Source organism: Hyaena hyaena, unplaced genomic scaffold, assembly GCF_003009895.1.
Source record: "Hyaena hyaena isolate Hyena2069 unplaced genomic scaffold, ASM300989v1 scaffold_18, whole genome shotgun sequence".
NCBI classification, from domain to species: domain Eukaryota; kingdom Metazoa; phylum Chordata; class Mammalia; order Carnivora; family Hyaenidae; genus Hyaena; species Hyaena hyaena.
In genome coordinates, this window is record NW_024080649.1 from 6,725,974 (window position 1) to 6,750,922 (window position 24,949).

At 45.8% G+C, this 24,949-nt stretch overlaps 1 protein-coding gene across 1 annotated transcript in view; it reads left to right on the forward strand.

Annotated features, from left to right (window-relative positions):
- Positions 1-24,949, forward strand: part of HYDIN (HYDIN axonemal central pair apparatus protein) — a 346,043-nt gene that overhangs the window by 234,484 nt on the left and 86,610 nt on the right. Inside the window, exons 37-45 of the mRNA XM_039223564.1 lie at positions 2,628-2,807; positions 3,305-3,475; positions 6,697-6,867; positions 8,999-9,210; positions 14,159-14,296; positions 15,990-16,173; positions 18,446-18,587; positions 21,228-21,390; positions 22,994-23,617. Coding sequence (XP_039079495.1) covers positions 2,628-2,807; positions 3,305-3,475; positions 6,697-6,867; positions 8,999-9,210; positions 14,159-14,296; positions 15,990-16,173; positions 18,446-18,587; positions 21,228-21,390; positions 22,994-23,617 — 1,985 coding nt within the window. The remainder of the gene's footprint in view (positions 1-2,627; positions 2,808-3,304; positions 3,476-6,696; positions 6,868-8,998; positions 9,211-14,158; positions 14,297-15,989; positions 16,174-18,445; positions 18,588-21,227; positions 21,391-22,993; positions 23,618-24,949) is intronic.

Consider the following 24,949-nt stretch of genomic DNA (forward strand, 5'->3'; position numbering starts at 1 on the left):
AAATAAAAAAAAAAAAAAAAAAAAACATTTAAAAAAAAAAAAAAACAGCTAACAGCTAATATAGGGGTAGAATAACACTTAGGCTGTACACATTATCTGAGAAACTAAAGCACTGAGATGCCAGGTCCGATGTATGAAGGGGCAGAATTGGGATTTAAGCCCAGATTTCTCTGACTGTGGCATCCACAATGGCAACCACTGTAATCCATGACTTCTGTGTGTGTCCAGGTAGTATAAGGTAACATGTCACACAGGGTACAACTTGGTGCAGGGAGAAGTCGGGAGTGGGGGTTCCCACAAGGATGAGGTTGGCCCTCCATGGTCCTTAAGGCCAGACCCCAATCATAAAGGTAGACTGTGCTCTCATAATTTGCCCCTTTCTGGCCCAGTGCCCCTGTGTTACCCCATCATCCATCCGTGGGCTCCCTTATATACACTTGAGCATCAGGGATCCTTGATGACTGGTAGCACCATGAAGCTTGTTGTGATGCATGCTTCTCCTTCCCACTTATCATGCCCTCGACTTGGAAATGTGCCCTCCCTGTTCTTACTTGCTCTCTTTTTCTGTGTAATAGTAATCACACATATAACTGTTTTCTTCATATCTATCTCCCCACACACACAAATAAGAAGCCCCCATAAAGACAGTGATCACACATTCCCCGCTTGTAAACCCAAAGCATGGAACAGCACATGGTACATCATAGTGACCAATAAATATGTGTTGTAACAGTGAATGAATGAATTGAATGGATTCTATTTTCTTCTGCCCCTGGGCTTGTCTTGTGTCTCAAGGGAGCGAGTCAGAAAATACTAGTTCATCTTAAAAGAAGAGATACGAGAAGAAGACTACTTCTCCCCCAGTCTCCTGGTCAGTGTCATTGAGCACTATTAGTTTGCCAGAAATGCCATCACAAAGACCACAGACTTGGTGGCTTAATGAACAGAAGTTTATTTTCTCATAGTTTGGGAGGCTCGATGTCTAGGGTCCAGGTGTCAGCTGGGTCACTGTCTGTAGAACCTCCTTCCTTGGCTTGTAACTGGCTGTCTTCCCCTGGTGTTCACATGGTCTTCTGTCTGTGTGTCTGTCCTAATCTCTTCTTAAAGAACGCCATTCATACTCGAGTGTGGTTGGAATCAGGCACCCATATGACCCCATTTTAACTTTATTACATAGCCACCTTCTGAGGTACTGGGAAGTTAGGATTTCAACCAATGAATTTTAGGGGAACTAGTTAAGCCTATAACAAGCACCAGCAGTGTTCCAAGAACAGACCTGAAGTACTATAAACAGATCAGTGAAATAAGACCCTGTCTTTGCGAGACCACAGCCAGGAAGGAGGTGGGAGGAAAGACACTGAAACTCAGAACCACTGGGGCAGAAAGCTGGGGCCGGGGGGGCAGGGGAAGCTGTCATGTACAAAGGTCATCATGAAATCAGAGAAGGGCCCTATCGCTCTCATCCCCATCCTTACACAGTACAGTTGTGGGTTCATTTTCTCATTTGGCCCATTGAAAGGTGACCAAAAATGGGGACCCAGGGGTGCACAGGGAGCCAGGAAGGTGCATGCTCTGCTTTTCCCCAGGGCTTCCCTGCATCTGTGCTCCTTCTGCTCGCGTGCAGATCGTCCTCCATGTTTCCCACACCATGGCCAGGGAGGCCAGTCCCCAGAGAGGTCCAACCTCTCTGCCTCAGATCCAACTTCTAAACAAGCACAGTGTCTCCCCCCTACCCTTGTAAGGGAAGTCATTCTGTACAATCACAGCCCAACACCCCCACTGAAATTGTGAGGAGGGTGCTGGGCAGACAAATTGGTAGGTGTACTTGGCAAGGATGTAGACAAATGTTCATGACAGATTTAGGGGAAAAACAGGCTACAAATTGGTGTATACAATGTGATCCCAAGTTCAGCTTTGAAACATTTAAAATTAACCATCTGGAGGCTGCCGCACTGTGGTCCTGGTCTCATAAAGTCCAGCTGCAACTCCTCAGTCACCGTTTCTTGGTCTATTTACATCTCTTTTGCAGATGAATTGCATGATTCTTGCTCTTCTGAAATTTCTAAATTATCTGGAGAAAGTATGTAATTTTAGTTTTTTAATGTTAAGATGTAGAAACACTCTGGGCAAAGAAACTTTTTTTAAAGTTTATTTATTTATTTTGAATGAGAGAGAGAGAACCAATGGGGGAGGGGTGGCAGGCAGAGAGATAGGGAGACAGAGGATCTGACAGCAGGCTCTTTGCTGTCAGCACAGAGCCCAACACAGGGCTGGAACCCATGAACCACGAGATCATGACCTGAGCCAAAATCAGATGCTTAACCAACTGAGCCATCCAGGTGCCCCTGGGTATAAAAATTCCTAGATGGGGCTCAATAAATAACCATTAAATGAATGATTGAATTAAAAAATAAATAGATGAGCTTCCTGCTTTCAGAAAAAAAAAAAAAAAGAAATTTCTTAACAGCCAACTGACTGCAGATCTTGTTTCTTGGGTTTGGCTAGTCCAGGGTGATGGTAACCAGGTCAGTGATTTCTCCACTTTGTCTCTTTCTCTTTCCATACCCATCTCCCTTGCCCCCTTTCCAACTCTTCACCACATATTTTTGTCCTTGGCTCTCTGGCAGAAGAGGAAGATATACCCTTATCAGAACAAGGCACCTCTGCCAGTACGAAGAGGACTTCACTGAGCCAAGGGATCTCTGTCACGTCCAACCTGGAAGAGAGGCACATCCCCATGGTCGAGTCTAAGACCTACCCAGATGAAGATGAGGATGAGGAAAGCCTGGAAAAAATAATGTTTCAAAGTAACCAAACATTGTAATGTTTTGGCACCAGTTCTCTCTAAGCAGAAGTGGGAAGACTGTGCAATGCCTTTTTTACTTTTCTCCCTAAAATGCACCCTCAAACTTTTTAGCACTACTGTGTATTAATTCTGTAGTAGGAATATGCCATCACTGATTCAGCAGTTTCCTTTAGTGTTGCACATTCTGCTAGTTTCCAGTATTGTTTTTTCAGCAGGAGAGATTCCCCCAGAAACAGAATTAACAGTCAATAAGAGTATCTGTATTTTCAATTCTGGTAGCTGTGGACATATTATCAGCCAAAAAGGGCACTTCCCATCCACTGCGGGGGGAGGGGGAGGGGGAGGACTGGGAACTGTGGCAACATGTGCAGCAGATGATTTGTCATCATGCCACAACAGTGTTCAAAAAGAAAGAGTGGGTCTCCTTTCCATCAGAGAATGTGAATTCTGGGTGTGCCCACGGGGATGCACTTGTACACATATATTTTTAATTTGCAGCTGACAAGTTACAGAGCATTGACAGCCACTCGACAGAAGTTGGAGAAGTAGAGAACAACCCAGTGAGCAAGGCAATCGCTCGCCACCTGGGCATTGATATTTCTGCAGAAGGTCGCATGGCCAAGAACAGGAAGGGCATTGCCATTATCATCCATGGGACGCCCTTGTCAGGTATGTCACATCTCTGAAGGGTTGTCACTTTAGGGTTTATGGTGGAGTTCACAGATACAATTTTTGAGACAACAAAAGAATTTTTTTAAATTTGTATACTACAAGACTATCCCAAAACTTTTATTTTTTTTTCTTTTTTTAAAATAGTTTATTGTCAAGTTGGTTTCCATATAACACCCAGTGCTCATCCCCACAAGTGCCCTCCTCCATGCCCATCACCCCCCATCGCCTCTCCCCCCCATCTGCCCTACCTTTGTTCTTGGCATTCAAGAGTCTCTCATGGTTTGCCTCCCTCCCTCTCCTCCACTATTTTTCCCCTTCTTTTCACCCATGGTCCTCCATTAAGTTCCTCCTAGTCCTCCTATATGTGTGGACATATGATATCTGTCCTTCTCTTCCTGGCTTATTTCACTCAGCATAACACCCTCAAGGTCCATCCGTGTTGCTACACATGGCCAGATTTCATTCTTTCTCTTTGCCATGTAGTATTCCATTGTATAGATAAACCACACCTTCCTGATCTATTCATCAGCTGATGGACACTTAGGTTCTTTCCATGTTTTGGCTATTGTTGAGAGTGCTGCTATGAGCATTGGGGTACATGTGGTCCTATGCATCAGCACTCCTGTATCCCACAGATTAATAGTAAGGGGATGGGGACTATCCCAAAACTTTTTTTTTTTTTTTTTTTTTTTTTTTTTTACAAATAGTTTATTATCAAATTAGTTTCTACATAACACTCAGTGCTCATCCCCAAAGTGCCCTCCTTCATGCCCATCCCCCCCTCCCCCCCACATCCATCAGTCCTCAGTTTTTGTCAGCATTCAAGAGTCTCTCATGGTTTGCCTCTCTCCCTTTCCCCCACCATTTCCGCCCTTCTTCTCCCCCTTGGTCCTCCGTCAAGTTCCTCCTAATCCTCCTATACGTGCAAACATATGGTATTTGTCCTTCTCTGCCTATCCCAAAACTTTTAAATTGCCAACCTCAGATATACAGGGTTAAAGAAAGAGCAGGGACACCTTATTTTTAATTAATACAGCTCTGAATTATTTGAGCTTATATTCTTTCAATAATGTAAAAACATTAAAATACTAGAAAAAATATGAGACATTAAGTTATTTAGAAAGAGAAAGGGAAAAAATAAAAAATGATAAAACAAGAGGGGAGGGGAAAATATGTGCAAACTCCTTCAACTGGAAATATTACTTCTATAAATGTACCTTAAGAAAATATTTAGTGATGTGGACAAAGATTAACTGCATGAATGTTCACTTCAGCATTGCTTACCATAATAAAAAATTGGGAGCAAGTGAAGCATTCATTAGGGAAGACTAGTTAATTAAGCCTTACTGCATTCACATAGTAAGTTATTTTGCCACTAAAAACCCGTGTCCATAGCAGCATTATTCACAGTCACCAAAAGATAGAAACAGCTCTACTATCCACTGACAGATAAATGGAAAAACATAATATGACACAATGGGATATTATTCAGCCTCAAAAAAGAGGGAAACTCTGACTCATGCTACAATATAGATGAACACTGAAGACATTATACTAAGTGAAATCATCACGAAAGGACAATTGTTATATGATTCTACTTATATGAAGTGCTTGGAGTAGTCAAATTCATAGAAACAGAAAGTAGAGTGGTAGTCTCCAGGGACTGGGGAAAGAGAAGAATGGGGACTTATTGTTTAATGGGTATAGAGTTTCCGTTTGAGAAGAATGAAAAAGTGCTGGAGGTGGATAGTGGTGATGATCACACAATGGTATGAATGTACTTATACAACTTAAAATATGGTTAAACTGGTAAGTTTTGTGTATATATCACCAGAGATTTTTAAATGCCACAGAAGTGTCCTGAATGAATAGAAAGACATTCATGATACACCATTTTAAGTAAGAAAAAATGTCATACTTAGGATTTGTGATCTGTATTAATTTCCTGTTGCTACTGTAACAAATAACTACACATTTATTAAGTTGAAACGATGCAAATTTACTTTCTTTCTGAAGGTCAGAAATCTAAAATGTTTCAACAGGGCTGCATTCCTTCTGGAGGCTTCTGGGAGAGAACCCATTTCCTTGCTTTTTGTAGCTTCTAGAAATGTTGCCTGCATTCCATGGCTGGTGACCCTTTCTTCCATCCTCAAAACCAGTATTATAGCATCTTCCAGTCTCTCTTCCTTTTGGTTCATCATGATATCACCTGTTCTGACTCTGACCCTCCTGATATTTTCTCCTGTAAGGGCCCTTGGGATTACGTTGGCCCACCCAGATAACCCAGGATAATTTCCCATATCAGGATCCTTAACTGAATCGAAGGTGCTAAGCCCCTTTCACACATAAGGTAATATATTCACAGGTTGCAGGCATTTGGATGTGGATGTTTTTGGGGGGGGGGGCATTGTTCAGCCTATCACATAACTCATCTCTTTATAAGAAATATAAATAAAGTAGTTACATATACTTACTTAGTAGTCATATGTTAACCATAATATGTCTGGGTGAGCAAATTATAGATCTTCTTTTTTCTGCCCTCCTGCTTGTTCTTTGAATTTTCTTTCTTTTTAACGAGGAGATATTTTGAAATGAGAAAAGAAAGATGAACACAAGTTATTCTTTAAACCAAAAAGTTCTTCCCATTAGAAGCAGAGACAGTAGGGGCACCCGGGTGGCTTAGTCAGTTAAGCATCCGACTTTCGCTTAGGTCATGATCTCATGGTTCGTGGGTTCGAGCCCCGCGTCGGGCTCTGTGCTGACTGCCAGCTCAGAGCCTGGAGCCTGTTTCCAATTCTGTGTCTCCCTCTCTCTCTGACCCTCCCCTGCTCATGCTGTCTCTCTCTCTCTCTCCTAGAAATAAATAAAACATAAAAAAATTTTTTAAAAAAAAGAAGCAGAGACAGTAGAGCTACAAGACTTTTTAAAAGTCATCTGATAGAATTACCATAGATGGAGGAGAAAATCCAGAGAGGAAACCTGTTGCCATCACATGGCGCACACGCACGGGTGGTGGAATGAGAACAAGAATTGGTGGTCCTGACTTGCTATCTGGTCTTCCATCTCCTTTCTGCTGCCATCTCTGACTACACAAGAGATATAGAGGCAAAGGGCTTGAAGAAATCGCTTTACAGGGGCCTCCATTCTAGAAGCTTCTTCTGTCTAGGACACTGAGCAACTGAGATCCAGGAAATTCAACTTCCTGACCTTTATTGCAGGGAAGTCAGCCACAGCAATCAGCATGGCCAGATACTACAACGCAACCTGCTTGAACATCGACTCCATTGTGCTTGAAGCCATCTCCGATGGCAACAACATCCCGGGGATCCGGGCCCGTGAGCTCTGTATCAGGGCTGCCATAGAGCAGTCCATGAAGGAAGAAGAGTCAGGTAAGAGCCATTTTCCCTGACTTTCTGTGGTCAAGTAGCCAGCAGCCCACTGCTAATACCCATCTTCTCTCTGTCCCCCACTGAGCTTTTCTCCCATATCCTGGTTGATGGCTGACTTACAGCATGCTGCCAACTTATAGCCCAGGGAAGACTTGTCTTCACTGAGCATCTACAGCTCTCTCTGCTGTCCAGACAGGCATGCACTTGGTGCTATGGGGAAAAGGACAATGAATAAGAGGTGGCCCACACCTTTGGGGGTGACATGTGGAAGAGAAACACACATGGGCTTGTTCAGAGCAGAGGGAAATAATGTGACAGGACCACTGACTTCTGTGAAAGGGCAACTTTGGGAAGACTGGCGTCCGACAAGCTTGATCTGGGGAAGTTTTCATGGAAATGAGTTTTGAAGGACAGGCAAAGATGAAGTCAAGTACATTCCAGCTCAAGTAAGCAAGGAAGCTGACAGTAAATTAGAGGTGGGAAGGGAGGCTGAGTCCCATCTTGGTTGACTTTGATGCCAAGATTAGGAATTTGGGTTTTATTTTTTTTTTAAATGTTTATCATTTTTGAGACAGAGAGAGAGCAAGCAGGAGAGGAGCAGAGAGAGGGAGATACAGAATCAGAAGCAGGCTCTGAGCTAAAAGCACAGAGCCCAATGTGGGGCTCAAACCCACGAACTGCGAGATCATGACCTGAGCTGCAGTCAGCCACTTAACCGACTGAGCCACCCAGGTGCCCCATTTGGGTTTTATTTTGAAGGAACAGAGGAGTCCGGCAGTTTTCACCCTCTGGGAGAAATGGTCAGAAAGCCATAGTAGGAAAGCAGCTCTTGTAATGTCTTGTAAAGGAAGCACAGGAGACGCCGAAAGTGAACAGGCTTGGGCCAGCTGACCCTCTAGCACCTGCGTGGCAGGAATTGAAAGATGGGGAGGCAGTCCAGACAGTCACCTAGGATTTCCAGTCATGGAAACCAGGAAGAGAATGATGTGGTTTACCAAGATAGTAAATGTGGGAGGAAAAGAAAGTTTCCTGGAGAGGAAAATTAATTAAGGGTTTGAACCCCATAGTAGTGTGGTCTGGGATGACCTGCCTACCAGAGGTGGAGAATTCTGGCTCCATCAGGTAGTCTATGGACCTACAGAGCAGGAGAATGGCTGCTCAATGGGAAAATATACTGAAGTAGAGTGACTGCTCTGAGAGGAACCATTTTTATATAAATATTCATTCATAACAGCATAATATCATTTCTAATAGTGTGCCATGCCTGCTGGTTGATTGATAAAAGTGGCTGGCACTCTCAGACATGTCCCTTCCATATGTCTGCATAGGATGCTTAGGGAAATAGAAAATTCTTTGCTGAAAAGATTAGAGAAGGTGCTAGGCCACAGAGGTGCAGGACTCATGACGAAGTGAGCGGGCACGGATGGCAAGAGGCTGGAGCCATCATGACTAGGCAGAGCCTGGGGGCACCAGGGGTGACGGGGCCTGGGTGAACCAGGAACCTGTCAACAGGATGTTGGTACAGCTGCTCCACTGGTGGCCTCAGGCCCTTTCTCCCCTACCACCCTCAGGTGCAGTATGGAGTCCTTGTACCTATAACCAGCTCCCGGAGGAGGGACGGAGGGAGACGAGTGAAAAGATAAAGCAGAGAAAGGATAGTGACAGCTCTCAAAGGAGTTCTGAGGGCTTATTTGCTGAAATGGCCTACAAGGAATAAGGAGTCTTAGCAAGCCTGCCTGTGCTGGAGAAACGTGGAGGCTGCCTAGCGCACAGCTGTATCACCCCATCTGAGGTGTCAGCTTTCCAGGGCAGGGCTGCAGTGGACCAGCAGTTTAAGAAGTGCTTGCCCACAGGGCTGGAAGAGGAAGTGGGGCGGACTCACACGGGATCCACTGGGCAGATGGGCAGTGAAGAGCCCTGGGCTCTGGTCCAGCCTCTCCACTCACCTGTCCTCATCCAGCCTCGGTGTGTGGAGCCTCTTCCCCCAGCCCCTCCCTGCCAGCTGCAGATGGAGACAGCTGTGCACTCCTCAAGAGAATCACACAACCCCACTAGGATTTGTGCCATCCTCACTATTATTTCCTTGTCGTCCAGAGGCAACTTTTAATATAAACCCACTCTCTCTGTGTAGCCCACGAGGCTCCTTCAGGCCAAACTGCTTTGGGACAAACACGTCTGAGCAGTGAAACTCTGGGCAAGTTGACTTCAGAATCTACCCTATCCCCTGAAATAAAACCAGCGAAGACCGTGCGTGGGAGCATGATTATTGCCAAAAGCAAGGCGGAGAGCCACGGCTCTGGGTCTCAGAAGCAGCACCACCAGCACGCATCCGAAACACCACAGGTACAAATCAGGGCTACCCAGAAAGAAGGGTGGGATCCCTCCTCCTGCCCTTTCTCCTCAGCACCCCTCAGCCAAGTCAGCACCATGCCCTTGCTATGGGGGCTTTCACCAGGTTCACGGTGCAGGTCTTGCAAGGAGTGGTCATTCGTCAGGCATTCAGCAAGTGACTTTAACGTTTTAGGCACTGGGGTTGAGTGCTGACAAAATGAAGATAAAGCAGAATCCCTGCACTTAAGCTGCACTAAGAGTCTGATGAAGGAGATAGCCACACATTCAAATATTTGCAATAAAATGAGATTGGTGGCAAAAGAGCTTTGTAAAAGGAATTAGCTTGAACTGTATGAAATTGCCAACATTCAACCATTGCAACAGCAATTTCATATGGTGCAGCCTAATACTAAAGGAATGCTAAGGATGAAACCATTCATATGAATTATGGGAGAGCTGCACAGGAGTCTTGGAAAGTCATAAAGAAATCAGAGAGTTTGAGCCTCAGCCAAGGGACTTTGAGAACAGTCTTGGCAGAATCACAGGTGTTGTGGCCAGACAGTGGATGGCACCATGAGAGGCAGGTGATGAGTCGTCAGTGGGAAATTCAAGTGAGTGTAGGCTTCCAAGATGTTTCAAAGAACAGGAAAAGAGACACGTTGTTAAAGGAGCAAATTTAGGGTCAGGAGAGTTGTTTCTTCAAAAGAAGGTGGAGGCACAAGCACGTATATAAAGAGAGGAGCTCCTGGAGGAGTGTAAGGTAACAATCCACCCAAGAGGGAATGAAATTCCTGGAAGAGACAGGGAGGGAAAGACTAAGCACAGCCAAAGGGAACAAGGGGCCAGCTCCTTCTGGAGTCAGTAAAGGTGAAAACAGATACAGCTGCCTGTGGGGAAGTCAGGGTGGAGAGCAGAGGCTGGAGAAGATCTTGCTGAGTGGCTTTAGGATGTGTGCAGGATGCAAAGCCTTTCAGTAAGCATTGAGGAGGTTGGTGTTGCACAGCATGCTTGAGGAGAATGACAAAGCACTGATGTGTCCACCAGAAGGAAGAGAACCAGAAATGGGTGGTGGACAAAAGAAAAGACAGTTGAGAATGCTGATTCCCCAGCCAAGACAGGAAGCCATAACTTTGCAGTTTTAAGATTTCCCTAACCAGCAACTGGAAACTTATTCAGAGGTAGAAAGAGAAGTCATCATTGCAGGGGCAGGAGTGCACTCAGAACAAGGGGCAAGGGAGTTGAGAGTGGTGTCAGTATATGGGAAGTGCAGTCTATGGAGAGAAGGAATTAAGAGGAGGGCAGCAGAATGAAAGAAACAGAACACGAGGAAGAGTCTGTGGGTCTTGTTACCATTCCAAGAATGCAGTAGTAAGAGTGGGAGAGGCAAGCACTTCAGAGAAGGCTGCTGAGGGAGACGGACTGGAGGTGAAGGCCCTTGCAGGAGAGGATCCCACGTGTTGAATAGGGCAGGTGGATGGAAGTTTGGATAGGGCCGTGGACAGAATAGAAGGCAAGGTCTTCACATGAGAAGAGGTATGCAGGTTGGTTGGGGCATTCTGATGCCTCTGATCTTCATTTCAGTCCCTCCCTCTTCTAACACCTTGAAAATTGGAACCATTGACTCAGTTTCCTTTGCAGCATCATTTAACCCTCTTTCTCAAGATCAAATACAGTGTTCATGGATGAACTAAAACTTGTATTTGTATTAAACAGGGTATCATGAGGAATCATTTTCTTGGATTGGGGTCCATCCATCTGGACAGTGAAGCAAGGCTTTTTAGAATATATCAAAGGCAACAGAAAATCCCAATTCTGATCCCAATCCCCTTGCAATAAATAGGGAACTTAGAGCCTGTTCAAGGTCATCCCCACCCACATGGCTTCCCGTACTGCTCCAATGTGACAGGACTCATGCTTTGGACAACGGTCATCCTTTTGGCACGCTCCACCCACAAATGGCTGTTCAGTTTTCTAAAGCTCTCCTAAAGCGTGAACTCTCCAATGACTTAAAGTTTAGTCATGTTGCAAATGGAAAGCAATGTATAATATGTCATATAATGATGATATGACTGTAATATAAGGTTATTTATTTATATATCACCGTGCTCTGGGAGAGCATTCACTGGAAATTCTGATCTTTTGAAAGACATTTAATACAACACTCTGACTTCTCAGGCCCATGCCCACCTCAGCTCCTCACTGCCATGGTCGTGTTCAAGAACTTGTTCATTGTTATGCATAAACTCCAAGACCTCAACACTACACATCCTATGTCCTGACTACCATCTTCTAACCTTCCTTCCAAATGATTTACTCTGAGAAGTAACTGGTCCCATCCAAAACTCTAGTCCACATCTTCACTGCCTACCACCCCCTTCATTCCCTATCTTACCTGGTTTGGTATCTGTGTCTGTCACTTTAGGTGCCCCCTTGCTCTCTTCCCCTTCATCACACTCTCCAAGCAAAACTTCAGCCCTGGTAAGCCCGATTCTCTACCTTTTCCATGCAGGGCAGCTGAACACAGCTGGAGACAATCCCATCTCTCCTGAATGGTCTTTATTTAAAATTAGACCACAAATCTCAAGTGGACCCTTTGGTCTGCCCTAGTAAATTTGCCCTCTATCTCTTCAAGAAAACTTTTATTTCGGTCATCACTCTCCAAACCCCTAAGACCCTTTCCTCTTCCTCATTCCCAGCTGATTATCTCTCTCCTGACTGCATGGAGGGAGCAGCAACAATGAGAAGACAAACACCATATTCTCCCACCACTAGACCTACGAGCTAGGGTGCACCCTAACCCAGCACTGCACCCTCCCTGCCACAGAGTCACTGCCCCTGCTCTCATTCCAGTCCCTGCACATGTGCACTGGACTCCACTCCTTCTCACTCAAGAGCTGAATTCCTGGGGCACCTGGGTGACTCAGTCAGTTAAGCGTCCGACTTTAGCTGAGGTCATGATCTCACAGTTCATGGGTTCGAACCCCACATCAGCTCTGTGCTGACAACTAGCTCAGAGCCTGGAGCCTGTTTCAGATTCTGTAGCTCCCTCTCTCTCTCTCTCTCTCTCTCTCTCTCTGACCCTCCGCTGCTCATGCGCGCTCGCTCACTTGCGCGCTCTCTCTCTCTCTCTCTCTCAGAAATAAATTTTAAAAAAACATTAAAAAAGAACTGAATTCCTGCAGTCATCCCCTCTCCCTCCAATTTGTTTTTTGCCCTATGTATTGATCCTTCTTATCAGCATCTATGCATGTTTTATTATCTCCCATCTTTAAAAATACTGTCCCAACATCGCAGATCTCCCTCCAGCTATTACGTCATGCCTCAACTCCTATTCAGGGCTGTTCCTCCAAAGAATTGCTGCATGCCTCCCTCCTCATCCTCAGCCCCCATTCTCTCTTTCACCTATTCCAGTGAGGCCTTTGTCCTTAACACCCCATGGATCACTCTTCTCAAGGTCTCTGGCATTCATCTTGCCAGATCCAGTGGCCAGTGTTCTGTCTTCCATCTCACGTGACCTCATAGCAGCTGATAAGTCCTCCTCCTGGATGTGCTTCTGGCCACAAGAACACCACACTCTTCTGCTTCCCCTCTGCCTCATTCAGGACTCCCCCTACTCCTGCGGCTTCTCTACCTCCTCTGTATCCTTAGGCTTTTGGAATAGGCTAGGACTGAGTTATCTGCTCTTTTCTTTTAGTTATCTACCTTTTCTCTATAGGTGATCTCATCCAGTTGATTACTTAAGTACTTAAATACTTTCAGGATGTGTGTGCCCCATTTATATCTCCAACCCTAATTTCTTGCCCACCTCAGTTTTACACATGCAAACTCACATTCAGTATCTCTGTTGAGTGGCGTAGGCACATCTCAAAATGTATGTGTCTGAAAAGTGATTCTTGCCCCTCACCCAAAGCAGAACAAGACAAAACATTGCTCTTCCCTCAGTTTATTCTTTCTTAATAAATGACTTTACCATTTTCCCATTTGCTCAGACCAAAACCCAAAGGATCGTTCTTGGTGCCCTTCTTTCTTTCATTTCTTGGTGCCCAAGTCCTAGTGGGATGGGATGTAAGACAAAGTATCAGAGCCATTTCTCATCACTTCCACCATGACGTCCTCGTCCCTGCCACCATCAGCTCCTGCCTTGAACATGGAGATGTCTAACTAACTAGTCTTCCCGCTTCTGCTCTTGTCACCTCATCCAACAGGCACAGTGGTCTTTCAAAAATAACACTCAGATCATTTTCAGCCTAAAACATGCCAACAACTTCCCATAACACTTGGAATAATCCAAATTCCTTAATGTGGTCTGTAAGCCCTGACTATGTCTTGACTTTAATTAAGCCTGACCTTCATCCCCATTGCTCACTCAGTGATTTATGCTGGGCTCTGACGTGCTCCCCCAGAGTCCATCAAGCACACTCGTGTGCGAGGAGCTTGCTGTTCCCTCACAGAAAGACCCTTCTCTCAAGATCTTGTCTCATTCTTTCATGTTGTTGTCCAATCCTGTCACTGTTCTCTTCGCCCTTACCTCATTCTTTTCTCCCTACCACTTGTCACTATCTCAGGCTATGTTACTGATTTGGATATTCACATGCCCCTTTTCTGTCCCCTCCATTTGAATTAAGGACCACACAGGCAGCAACATTGCCAGTGTTGTTTGTTGTTGTTTCCTAGTGCTAGAGGGGCCCCTTGTACCTAATAGGTGCCCAATATTTAGTGAATGAATAAACAAATGTATACATATACAAAGCACCTTCCACAGTGTTCCCACTTGAAGCTTAGGCAATTCTTTAAGGAAGATAGGAATCTCCCATTTTACAAAGCAATCCCCATTTTACAGTAGGGGAAATGAGGCCCAGAGAGATTATGTGATTTCCACAAAGTCATATGGCTTCTAAGTGTGAGAGCTGCTGGGACATCAAGCTGGATTCTAACTCTTGATCCTTCTCCCACTCGACAGATTTCCTCCAGCCCTCTCCCTTCGGGGCCCACACAGCGCCGGCTCAGTGTCAGCGCCAGTATCGGAGGTGAGACTGGGCTCATGAGCTGTGTTCTCCCTGAGGACCTATTTACCCAGATCCTGGCTGATCGCATACAGGTATATCCGTGCCTACCTGCCCAGAGCTGCACAGTTCACACTCCATCCCTGCGCTGGGACCGGAGATTTCAGCCCACAGCCCACTCACAGCAGCTCAGAACTCAGGGATCTTGGAGAGGAAAGATGGGCTTCTTCACCCCCAACAGTCATTTGCTCTTGTCTTTTTAACAGTTCTTGTTAGTCCCTAGCCCTGGCACAGTCTGGTGCCTGAAGCTACTCTCCTTAAAGGACCAGTGAGCAGGTTACCTATTTTTTTTTAAATCATATTCATGATACAGCCCTGCAGTGGTATATTTAAAATCATAACATGGAGCCATGGAAAGTTAGAATTTGGAACCATATTAATTGCTGTAAAAACTTGTCTTCAAATTATTGAGAAAAGCAGATTATGAAATAGTATGGATAGTGCAATTGCATTTCTATAAACATATGTCTAAACGTATATCATACAAACAGTAAAAACTCTGAAAGTGCACATAACTTTGGTTATCTTTGGATAGCAGGGTAATGGATTTTTAGTTCATTTTGTACATTTCTGAATTATTTTACAATGACATATTGCTTTTAAAGTCAAGAAACACAATAACCGGTTCTGGTTTAAAATTTTTTTTCATAAGCATTGTACAGTTAAAGAAAAGAAACCAAGATCAGCAGGATTTGGGAGGGTACCCCTAGGCCTGTTTGCTGCTTATGGGTTACAGAGAGCTAAATGGCTCACCAGGTCCTGGAGTTGTCCATTGGCCTTGGCTTTTCAAAGTAGGCCACGATATTAGTTGCATATTTAAATATAACAAAATGTGGCCTGAGGCTCCCAGAAGAGGAGATGTCATCACAGGAAATGACTCACATTAAGATTTGATAGCTACTGTGTTCATGGTGCTGTCACTCTCAGCTGACTGGAGCAAGACGGGCTGATAAGTGTGCTGGTCTTTCATGGAACCAGGTTAAATCACCAGTAACGCCCAAAGCAAGCCAGCAGAGTGGGGCTACTCAAAGTACTGATTTTTGATGAAACATGGAGTTGGCACTGCTTCGTTCATCTACGGTCTCACTACAAAGGAAAACAAACAAACAAACCCAGCAGCTGAACTAAATAGTGTTTTTAGTGATGTTGTTGATTTACATTCTGGCACAAGATCCTGGTCTCATCAAAAACCGGTAGTGATCAGCTCCTGGCCAAGGGTGGCCAGTCTGTATACCACCCTTTGAGTAACACTGACATACAACAGAGGCTGCTCCTCAATGGTTGATATTCCAAGATAGTTACACACCAAGGCAGTAACACCCCTGAGAAAGATCTGAATGGCACACCTGCTGTTGCTGCCCTTGCTGTGACTCTGTGCATGGGGATATCTTCCTGTTCCTCATGGACCTGCCCAGACCCTCACTCTCACGTTTAGTTTGCTTTCCTTATTTCTATAGAGATAGAAGAAATATTTTACTCTATAAATATGTATGATAAAGCTCTTGCATGACTGATAATATATTTTTATTTTTGCCTCTTATTTTATAACAGCAAATTGAATGTAGCATGTGGAAGGGTGTTTTAATGGTATTTACATGGAGGCCCAATAGGTCAGCAGAACCCATTGCAGCCCCCAGTAAAACTACCCATAAAAGAACAAGCAACTTTCTCCATAGAGAACCCAGTAACTGTGGCCTTAGCTACTGTTCTTGCTCACTCTGGTTTCAGCTGAGTGACTGCTTCCGTGGAGTGGTGTTTGATAGCGTTGAGACCCTCTTTGCTCGGAACATGACTACAGCTCTCCTCTGCCTGCTAAAGGCCATCGGCAGCCGGGAGCACATCTATGTTATCAACATGGCCCAGGATTACACACTCATGAAGGCCCAGGAGAAAGCAAAAAAGGAGCAAGAGGGTAAGGCCCCATACCCTCCTGCGCTACCCTTCCCAAGTCCCAATAGCCCTTTCAACAAAGCCTTACGCTTTTTGAAATGCTTCTCCACTACAATCAGCCATTGTGCAAATGAAACTATTACATCTGCCACATCATCGGTGCTCACCTCTGTTCTGTAAGGTGACCAGAAGTTCTTATTTCTACTTTGCACCTGAGGGAACTGAACCATGGGTGACCTGTTGTGAGACTATCAGACGAGGAAAACCCAGCCAGCCCTTCTTGTAACAGTCACATCCTCCATCCCCCAATATCACACTGCCTCCCTTCTCATCTTTTCTGTAATCACAGCCAACCCAGGGGTGACACATTACAAGTCCCATCCCGACTCAGGTGACCAATTAGCTTGTTGGTTTTGTTTAAGGCAACTGTGCATTTCCTGCAAAACTGGAGGTGTTGATAAACTTGACAAAACAGCTTCTACGTCTTAGCCTCCTGTGTACCAAGCACTGCAGCCAACATTTTGTACACTTGAAATGTCTCTAAATGACACTGTGGGTTATTTAATTCTTACAGTAACCCTCTGGGGATCATTGTCCCCCTTTTACAGATGAGGAAAAGGAGGGGCTCAGAGACATCAACAGTGTAAGATCACACAGCAAATATTAGTAAAGTCTTTGTAACTCTGGGACTTTGCTTTTTTCTGTCATTTTAACAGTAGCCTGAAAAAAATTTCATTAATTGAAAATTAAACACACACGCGCACAAACGCAAATTCAGAGTAATGTTAGCTTAAGTTCCCAATTTAGTCAGAAGCAAACCTAGCAAATTTTGGTCCCCAAGGGAGGAGGTGACACTTTCCTTGGGAGACATACTCTTGCCTCTGGCCTTAGCTCTGGTGACATCATTGCCTTTCCTTACTTGGCCTTACCTCTCTCTTCTGGAAAAATCTAAGCAAATCATAGTGCTTTCCCACTAAGGAAATAATAACAAACTTCAGCTCTCTTAGTTCTGAAACAGAACTTAAAAACCACTCCCTTACATTCTCATCCAGAGAAAAATTAGGAAGAAAACCCCAGCAGTGTTCCAACTTCTAGCTTCCTGCTTTTCCAGAAAGCATACTTCCCCATTACCATCAATTTGAAAGAAAGTATCACTTTTCATTTTCTCAGTTACCTGTAGATTGAGGCTTTTCACTGTTGCATTATGGATTCCTCTCCCTGAAATCATCTGCATTTGAAAAAAGTCTCAAGGCGGTATCCAGTAACATTATTACATTCAAATCGAATTTTTATTGAACAATTATGAATTTGCCAGGCACTGGGCTAGATGCTTTAGAGGATTGCCTATTTGATCCCCAAGGCAGCCTGTAGAGAAAGAACCATTATTTTTATCTGTTCCTAGCTCTTGGTAAGTGTCAGAGAAGGATCTTCAGAAAACATCTCTGAGCCCAAAGCACAGGCCTATGAGAAATAGAAGTTATAGAAAAGAAGCCGAGAGCCTTTGTGCTGGGCACGACCATGCTTCTGGACCTGGAATCTGTAGAGTGTGGAAGATGGTTCTCCTTGCTCTGCAAATGGTTCTGTCACCCTGAGGGCTCTGGCAACATGTGCTCAAAGTGCATTAAGTCCATGGGTGCTATATTACTTCCCTGTTGCTGCAGTAGTAAATTACAGACTTGACGCCTTCAAACAACACAGACTTGCTATCTTACATTTCTAGAAGTCAGAAGTCCTTAAAGCGGGGTGTGCACGGGGCTCCATTCTGTTGAAGGCTCCAGGGAGAGAATTCTTCTCCTTACCTACTCGAACTTCTAGAGGTCACCTGCATTCTGCAGCTCATCATCCCTACTTCACAGGCTTCTGACCTCTGCTTCCATTGCTACACCTCCTTCTCTGACCCTGACCCTCGTGCCCCCCTCTTATAGGGACCTTTGTGATTATACTGGGCCTACTCAGATAATCCAGACAGTCTCCCCAAGGCAAGGTCCTTAACTTAATCACATCTACAGAATCTTTTCCCTCATACCAGGTAGTGTATTCACAGTTCTAGGAATTAGAACACAGACATCTTTGGGACTACTATTCAGCCTAGCACAGATGGAGGGCAGTTTTGGAACTGTGTGAGTGAAAAAAGGCCCACCAGAGATCAGGAATGCCCCCGCGGCACCACAGCCACCTCTCCCTGGCGCAGACCCTCCATACCCAATGTGGGCTGCAAGCTGAGCCACTAAGGGCCCTGCAGCCAAGACTGGTGAGTCACTTTCCCTCACTTTCCATCTCTGTTCCCTCCACAGAGAGCAAACGCAGGGAGGCAATTGAGAAAGAGAAGGAGCGTCTCCAAAATATGGACGAGGAAGAATATGACGCCATGACAGAGGAGGAGAAAATTGTGTTCAATCGAGAGGTTCAGCAGGCCCTCCGGGAAAGGAAGAAGAGGTCAGAATCAAGGGCTAGTCAGAGTGGAAGTGGTTCCCCCACCCCCACCCCCACCCCCAAGGAGTACCACACGGCCCATCCTGGAGACGGGATCATCTTCCAGGGGAGCAGTGTGACCAAGGGAGACCCAGGAGGATGACCTGCTAAGAGCAGGAAAACACCTTGACCACCGAGGGGATTGGTTGCTGCAGCCTTTCAGGGTTCTGTCATTGTCCTCTCCCTCCTTCTCTCTGGAGGGCATCTGACACTAGAGGGAAGGTCATATGATATAATGGCGGGGGACTTCGGGCTGCTCTGTGAGGGCTGCTGCAAGCTTCTCCTGATGACTGCCCCCTGGGTGTGGCTCATCTTCTGTGCTCAGGTGTCCACAGCTGATGGCGGAGGGGTCACTCTCTTGACATGAACTTAAAGGTCACTCCCCAGAGCTGAGCCATTTCTCCTTCCCTGGCCATTATCTTGGCCTTTTGTGGTGTTATCTGTCCTCTGAGTTCTGGCTGCCTCTCCCGCTTGATCCTTGGCCTGGGCAGTTCACCAGAGACTCAGCCACTTTCTGTCCCTGTCACTGGGGACCACACAGGAATGACTGGATCTCTTCCACACCACCTGGGGCCCAGGAGACTCGGGCTGTCTCAGATACAGGTTGGGCAGCAGGATATATGTCCTTTCTGCCCTCAGATCTTTAAATGTGCCAGGAGAGGAGGGTATATTGCTTCCCTTCACATTCCCTGCCAGTTCCCAACATTGAAAGAGGCAAGCGAAGATACTTGCCCTACTGTAGAGGGAGGCAGCCTCCTTCCACCTCCAGACTCTTCCCACTGACCCCAAAAGAGCTTTTATGCCCTCTCCTCCACCGTAGTATGCCCTCATTTCTTCATCTGCATGGCAGGGCATTTCATCTAATAAAAATGCCCCGGTGGTATCTGGCGGCTTGGTCAGTTAAGCACCTGTCTTCAGCTCAGGTCATGATCTCACAGTTCATGAGTTTGAGCCTGGCATCGGGCTCTGTGCTGTCAGCACAATGCCTGCTTCAGATCCTCTGTCTCCCTCTCTCTCTCTGTCCCTCCCCCTCCCTCCCTCCCTCTCTGTCTCTCTCTCTGTCTCTCTCTTAAAAATAAACAGTTAAATAAATAAACAACAAGCAAACAAACCCAGTACTCCAAAGGTATAAAAATCCTAGCTTTGGGATTCCAAAGGGACCTCTTTTCTATCTCATCCAGATCATTACTTTCAGGAATTTATTTCATAGTGAAGTTGGAAAATATAAATCTGATCCTCAAAACTCAGCAATGACTTGTTTGTGTCACACACACACACACACACGTGGAAATGATGAGTTGGCTTCAGTGGATAGAGTCACAGGGATTCCTAGAGATGAAAACAAATGGGTTTTGTACTTTTAGAAATGCTGTCCCCTCCATGCTTGTTTATATTTGGTGTCCCAGCCTTATTGCTCCCTCTGCCGTTGACAACAAGGCAGGCCCAGCTGAATCCATAGCAGGAAGGGAGAGAGAAAGGAAAGGAATGTGGCTTTCAGATCCACCACCGTGGCTCCAGTCCATTAGGGACTGCTATTTAAAACATTTCTTGCAGCACCTGGGTGGCTCAGTCAGATAAGCATCTGACTTCAACTTGGGTCATAATCTCACAGCTAGAGTTTGAGCACCACATTGGGCTCTGTGCTGGCAGCTCAGAGCCTGGAGTCTGCTTCAGATCCTGTGTCTCCCTCTCTCTCTCTCTACCCCTGCCCCACTCACACTCTGTTTCTCTCTGTCTCTCAAAAATGAATAAATGTTTTTAAAAAAAAGTAAATAAAGCACCATTTCTTATTGTCTGGACATTAAATGTGACAAGTGTAGGAGGCTGAACCACATCTGAACTGATATCAGAACAATCTTTGCAAGTTACTTTTTGAAAACTGCTAACATCAAGCTTGTTTTTAGCCCTTGCCTTGCTCTCCTATGAAAGAAGATTGGATTAGAAATACAGACTGAAAGGCAGAGAAGGACAAATATCATATGTTTGCACGTATAAGAGGATTAGGAGGAACTTGACGGAGGAACAAGGGGGAGAAGAAGGGCGGAAATGGTGGGGGAAAGGGAGAGAGGCAAACCATGAGAGACTCTTGAATGCTGACAAAAACTGAGGACTGATGGATGTTGGGGGGAGGGGGATGGGCATGGAGGAGGGCACTTGTGGGGATGAGCACTGAGTGTTATGTGGAAACTAATTTGACAATAAACTATTTGTAAAAAAAATAAAAAAAAATAAAAAATAAAAAAAATAAAAGAAATACAGACTGAAAAGTCCTCTTAGTTGAGTTTGAGTTAATCAGTTTAGCTGAATGACTTTTCAGAGACCCTACTTTCTATCTTTCCTTCACTTCCCTTCTTCTCTCCCTCCCTCCCTGCCTCTCTCCTTTCCTTTCTTCCTTCCTTCCTTCCTTCCTTCCTTCCTTCCTTCCTTCCTTCCTTCCTTCCTTACTATTTACCCAAATTTCATTTGTTCATTCTTTCTTTTTATGCCTAAGAAAGCTCTGCCCATGTCCCTCCATTGGACACTCCCACATTTGGGGGGGGGGCGGGGGGGGGCAGGCAGTACCAGAGAGGCTCTGAACTCTTTTCTCTGCTTGGTTTGATGAAGGGAGCTGGAGAGGCTGGCAAGGGAGATGCATGAAAAGAAGTTACAGCAGGAGCTTGAGCGGCAAAAGGAAGAAGATGAGCTAAAACGGAAGGTCAAAAGGCCGAAGCAAGGACCAGTAAAGGAGGAACCTCCTACAAAAAAATCTCAAACAGTAAACCGGCAGGTAGCAACCTTCTCTTGCTCCTTAACAAGAGGCAGAAAGAGAGAGCAGCCACTGCTGCTCAATCCAGTACATTTCCCTTCCACAAAATTGACCTGATACTGTTTGGATTTTGCAGTAGAGCAGAAGGTAGGAGGGAAGATTGCCAGCATTTGTCGAAAGCTGATTGTGTGCCAAGAGCTCTGACTGCACTTTATGTAATCCTGTCATTTTGGCCTCCCTTCCACCCTGTGAGGTTCAGAGACATGAACCCTGTCTGGGGTTGTGAGAGACAAAGTCGCAGGTCTAGGACCTCACCCATTTATGTCTGACTACAGTCCTTGCACTTTCCACTGTCCCCCCAAGGCCCCTGGATCATGCTGAATGGGCTGGTATTCACATTTGGCCTCTGTAAGCCACAAAGTCAGTGGAGCCCTGTGTTCAACCAGCAGCTTATCTTGACAACAGTCAAGGAAGGCACTCCAACATAAGCTTGTCCTTGCAGGCAAGTAGTGATGGTTTATGAGCCTGCCAAGCTTAGCAGTCACATCTCTGTGGGCGTGACCCAGGAAAAGCAGAAGAGCCAGGACAGTGCCGAGGGCGGAGCTCACAGCCGAGGAGGGTGGCTAGCCAGCTGGTATGCACAGTGACTATTTCAGCACTGGGCGCTCTGAGCGTGAAGCTCAAGCCAGACTCCCAGACAAGATGCAGACTGGTCCCAGTAGGTGAGCAAGGCACAGTGACCACATCTGGGCAGATGTAAGGGCAGAGGAATTAGGCTCTTAAGAATTAGGAATTAGGTCGCAATGAGGTAGCGCTCAGGGAGGAGCAGGGTCTGAGCATGCCGAAGCTGCCCAGGCTTGGGGGCAGAACCAAGCACTGGAAGCAAGCAGCCTGGAGTCTCCACTGCGCCAGGCCTCCGCCACTCTGTGCTAGGTGCCTGCAATCCTCCAAGGGCAAGCCCTCCCTGCCCCTCTCTGCCCTTCCTTCCACACAAAGTCCTCTGCCTGAACTCTCATGTCTGGACAGAACTTCCGGTGTCTTGGCAGTGACTCTACTGACAGTGGAGAAAGACACAGTAGTGGCCAGACCCCTCCCCTCCGTTGGTACAGTGAGGTGAGGAGGAAGCCAGCCAAGCCTGCCTCAGAGCCCAGCCTCAGGGAGGAGGGGCACTGTCAGCGAGAAAGGGGGTTCTGGGCCGCACTGCAGGCAGTGATCATTCCACTCAGCTGGACTTCATGTCGTCAAAGAATGAACAAAAACCTACGGGGTTTCCATCCAGAGAAGAAAATCAGAGCCCACAAAGCAAGTTTAAAAGGCCAGGAGAAAAGGAATCAAGTTAGTTTCTCCAGGCCAGATTAATTAAATAAATACATATTTTGTAAAAGCCAGGCATAGCCAAATTCTGAAGTCCTGTTTGCTTGGGGGACCCCAAGGACCATAGAGAGGATGTTTTAACAAGACCCCCATGGTGATGCAGACACAGACACAGGCCCTGTGTCTGTAAGAGGTGCCTGGAGCCCTGTGGGGCCTTCTTTTAAAACACAACATACTCTTGCTCTCCCTTATGCTGTTTTTCTCCAGTAGAGAGATGTTTTAAGCATGTTTTATGTGTTTTGCTTTCTAGACTCTTACTTTTACCAAAGTAGAGGTCAAGATGGATGCCGTAGAAAGGAAAGTATCTGTTAGGGAACAGTTAGCTGAGAAGGAGGAACTGAGCAAGAAGAAAAGGAACCAACTATCAGAGAGCCACATGCTTGGGTTGCCCCTTGTCCAGGAACCAGAGGACAGTGAGGGGGACCTCCTGAAGGACACTGACAAGTTACTGGCCCAGAGGTTTAAGACCTATGATCTGACTCTCAAAGATGTTCAGAACATCCTCACGTACTGGGACCGGAAGCAAGGCATTCTAGTGCAACACATAGGCTCCGAGGACATGCCCCATGAGCCTGATGACCAGCGCCAGGTTCCTTCGAGTGGGCGCCGAGGCCGCAAGGACCGAGAGAGGGAGCGTGCAGAGAAGGAGAGAGCTGAGAAGGAGCGCCAGGAGCGGGAAAAGGCCGAGAGGGAGCGTCTGGAGAAGCTCCGGGCACTGGAGGAGCGGAGCGATGGAGGAGAGGGTGACGGGGAGGAGGACCACGAGGGGAAGAAGGATCTAGGCGTGCCATTCATAAACATCCAGACACCCGACATGGAAGGCTTGAGCTGGAAGCAGGCCCTGGAGAATGACAGGCTTCCCAAGGGGGATCAGGTACAGACTCTTCTCCAGGATGGAGATGTAATGAATCAGGTAGCAGGTCTTATATTAATTGCCATTAAGGTGTTTCTTTCTGTATCCCTTTAATTCCTTTAATCTCTGATTAACCCCTTGGAAAGAAAATAACAATGGCTAAAAGAACCTTTTTCTAGTTGGTGAAAATCCATAGAAAGTTCCACAGATCTAAATTACTCCATCTAACCTCATAAAAAGAAAGAAACTGCCTATGGGGTTGATTTTTAATATCGATAATACCAGTGTTACAGGCTGGCAAGGTAGGTATACTGTAGGGTGAAGAAAGAGGCTCAACTACTTTAAAATCTTGTTCCCACAAGCTTTCTTCAGTGACAGAAGTCATACTATTTATTAGATAGCTTTTTATCCCTAGAAAATATTGCATATCCAGAAGTCCCTTGGGGAATGGTTTGAAGGAGACAGTTACTATAGCCTTTTGTCTGAGGATGAGTTTTTTCTGTAAAATACCAGAAAGCAAATAGTTTAGGCTGCAGATCATACAGTCTCTGTCACAATCACCACCAATGTGTAAATCAATGACTTTATTCCAATAAAACTTTATTTACAAGAGCAGGTAACAGGCCGAACTTGACTGGGGGGGGTGGGGGGGAGGCTGCACAGTTTGCTGATCTCTGATTTAGTCTATCAGAAATTAGACACAACCTTGACAAAGAGAGAACAGAGCCTAAGAGGAATGTATGGCAGGTAAGGGTTGATGGGAGAACACAGGTAATTTCTCAAGGGGGCAGATTAGGGTGTGATGTGGCCTCACAGCGAGAGTCCGCCACAGTAGGCCAAGTGGGCCAAAGGGCAGAAGACACAACGCCATTCATTTTATAGTTCCGCCTCCACTCAGCCTTAGGTAAGGCGTCCTGGCCATTTTCCCCCTAGAAATATGTTTTTTGAAAAAGGAACATCTCGGGGCGCCTGGGTGGCTTAGTCGGTTAAGCGTCCGACTTTCGCTTGGGTCATGATCTCGCGGTTCGTGGGTTTGAGCCCCGCGTTGGGCTCTGTGCTGACTGCCAGCTCAGAGCCTGGAGCCTGTTTCAGTTTGTGACTCCCTCTCACTCTGACCCTCCCCTGCTCACGCTCTCTCTCTTTCTCTCTTAGAAATAAATAAAACATTTAAAAAAAAAAAAAGAAAAGAAAAAGGAACATCTCCTCTTGCCTAGCACTCCAGTACCATAGCCAAGATGATCTGCTTGCCTTTTTTTTTTTCCTCTCCACATTTCCAAGCCACACGTTAGACTGATGATTGTAAAGTTCTTTAACCCTGGCCATATTAATTTAACATTTGGTACAAACTCTTCA